This window comes from Montipora capricornis, chromosome 4, assembly GCF_036669925.1.
Source record: "Montipora capricornis isolate CH-2021 chromosome 4, ASM3666992v2, whole genome shotgun sequence".
In the NCBI taxonomy this organism is placed as follows: Eukaryota; Metazoa; Cnidaria; class Anthozoa; order Scleractinia; family Acroporidae; genus Montipora; species Montipora capricornis.
Window position 1 is genome coordinate 25930735 of NC_090886.1, and position 2500 is coordinate 25933234.

Consider the following 2500-nt stretch of genomic DNA (forward strand, 5'->3'; position numbering starts at 1 on the left):
TACCACCTTACCAAGCCCTCCCCAAGCTTTCAACTAGTTTCATGTTAAATAAAGGTTTTCAACAACGAAATGATGCGTTACATTTGTTCATGATGTACCGAACTTCAATCTTGAATCGAATTTTAAAGACTCTTCCGTATCATTCAGAACACTTTTGTGTAGAATTAGTCCTTGTTCGCTTATGGTATAGTCAATTTATATTTTTTGTGTTATTTGATCCTTTAAACTAAATTTCTTTGCACATTTCTCATGGAAACTTATCGGGCAGTAACTTAGTGTTTGACCGTATATGATTGACGAAAGTTGAAGATAACATTCTGATGACAACTTTAATACTTTGCAGTTGTTTACTCGGATGATTGCCGACAGAGCTCCCGCTGTGAAGTCCTTACAGGAAACTGGTGAAGAAGTTCTGAAAGCAGCTGACGAATACACCAAGGGGCCTATTGAAGAGGGACTGGCCAGTGTGACATCTCAGTGGCAGGAACTGAATGATATGGTCAACACAAGGAACAGCGCATTGAATGTTGCCATGGAAACAGCTGTTAAGTTTGGAGGTCTGCTCACTGATGCTAATAAAAAGATAGCCGCTGCCAACGAAGAACTGCAGGCACTGCAACTCGGCCAGAAAGCTCCTCCAGAACACATCCAGGAGGAAGCCAATAAGCTGCAGGTGCGAGGAATCAATACGCATTGTTGATTCTTGAAGTATGAGTTATTAAGTTATTAAATGATTCCAAATAGCTTTAGAATGTAAACTGGTAGTCGACAAGAAATTAATCTAAATTTTGATACTTTTTGTTTTGTCATTAACTGAAGTTTCTCTCACTCTGCATTCGACGCTTTTGGTTTGGATATCTCGTACTCTAAATCTGTTGCTCTGTTTGAAGAAACTTAAAATACGCTATTGTTGAAACGGATGATTATGTTATAACAGAAGCACGTGACCTTGACGCGTGTAACGTGCAACTCTTTTCCTTGGAACTAAGCTGGGAATTTTAGGGCGCCATTTTTATGCCCAAATATGAAGCAAAATAAGATCGAAGCTCTACGCGCGGGAAAATGCACGAGCTACGTTACATCCAAATAAGGAAATTTTAACTCAAAAAAAACCCCAGCTCTGAACCAGAATGAAACGTTTTAAGGTTATGAGATTCTGCATTTTCTTTACACAAATACTCAAATCTTTTGACTTTGTAATATCATGAAAGCTCCGTGGTTTCGTTTAGGTTTTCTCGGCGCCATTTCAGTTATCTTGCAAACTTGTTCTCTTTATTACATGGTTGTATTGTGACAAAGCAAATAACTGAAAAGAAATGAAACAGGAAAAGTTCAATTTTCTGCTCAACAAAGATTTCGCCTGGACAGTCACGAGGAAAACATGCTGGTCATTGATTTGAATTTTCATGGTTTCTTGGTAGGAATTGTGTCAGGAAATCGAAAGGCTAGAATCGCCAGTGACAGAAGCAACCCATGCTGGAGAACAGGTTATGTCACACTGTACTGACGAAGACAAAGAGTTGGTTCGTGACAAATCTGAAAAACTGTTGCAGCGTTACAACAAGTTGCGTGACCAAGCTAAGGAGAAGAAGAAGAAGGCCGACGATGCAGCTAAACTGTCAAAGGATTTCTTTGATGCAAAAGACCAGTTGATGGCATGGTGTGAGGAAACTGCCGGTAAACTGGAAGCAGCGAAAGGTGAAGGCGAGAATGTACAGCAGGAATTGCTCAAGGTTAGAAATCATATCATTGATGTTAATGACCTTTTTTTTTTTTTTAAATTACATTATCACTTCGCCTTAACATATTGCTGGGATCATTCTTCAGTAACTATCAAATATCACGTCACAATATTGTTTTGGGTACTCGTTTCCATTTGTGGAGCTGATACTTTGGCATTTTACTCACTGAATCAGATTTCATTTTCGTTTGGTTATTTTTAGGATATTCAGCAAGCCGTTGAAGCCAAAGAGCCTGATATTCCTTCGTGCAAAGATAAGGGTGATCGTCTCAAGAAATATGTCGTGGAAGATGAAAAGCCAAACCTCGATGTAGCCCTGAACGAGCTTGACGACAAATGGAAATCTTTACTCGGAGACGTAGATCAGCTCGCCAAGAAGTTGTTTTCAGCTCAAGCGCGAATGGATAACTTCCAGCGCGACGCAAATGAGCTTAAAGCATGGCTGACAGCCACTGAAAGGAACCTGGATAATATGGATCCTGTGGGGGTGGAGCCAGAGAAAGTGAAAGCACAGCTTGGTTCTCAGGCGGTGAGTTGCCTTGTCTCCATAACGAGCAAAGGTTTTTAGCTTGCATATGTTTGATTCTCCCCCGTCATGAAGGACAAATCTGATGCATTTCCAAAGAGGCCTTTGATTTAGAAAATACCGTCACAGTTCTTTTTAACGATAACAGTAAAACGTTAATTTTTCGAGGATTCAATAGCATCAACACGCGAGTGTCAATTTGTTCGCAGACTCTGAACGCAGACGTGGTGGCT

The 2500-nt window shown here is 40.2% G+C and overlaps 1 protein-coding gene across 1 annotated transcript in view; it reads left to right on the top strand.

The window, feature by feature from the left end:
• LOC138045848 (nesprin-1-like) overlaps window positions 1-2500 on the top strand; it is a 175910-nt gene that overhangs the window by 143873 nt on the left and 29537 nt on the right. The window contains 4 exon segments of the mRNA XM_068892482.1: window positions 344-673; window positions 1422-1733; window positions 1944-2270; window positions 2477-2500. The exon segment at window positions 2477-2500 is cut by the window's right edge and continues 291 nt beyond it. Coding sequence (XP_068748583.1) covers window positions 344-673; window positions 1422-1733; window positions 1944-2270; window positions 2477-2500 — 993 coding nt within the window.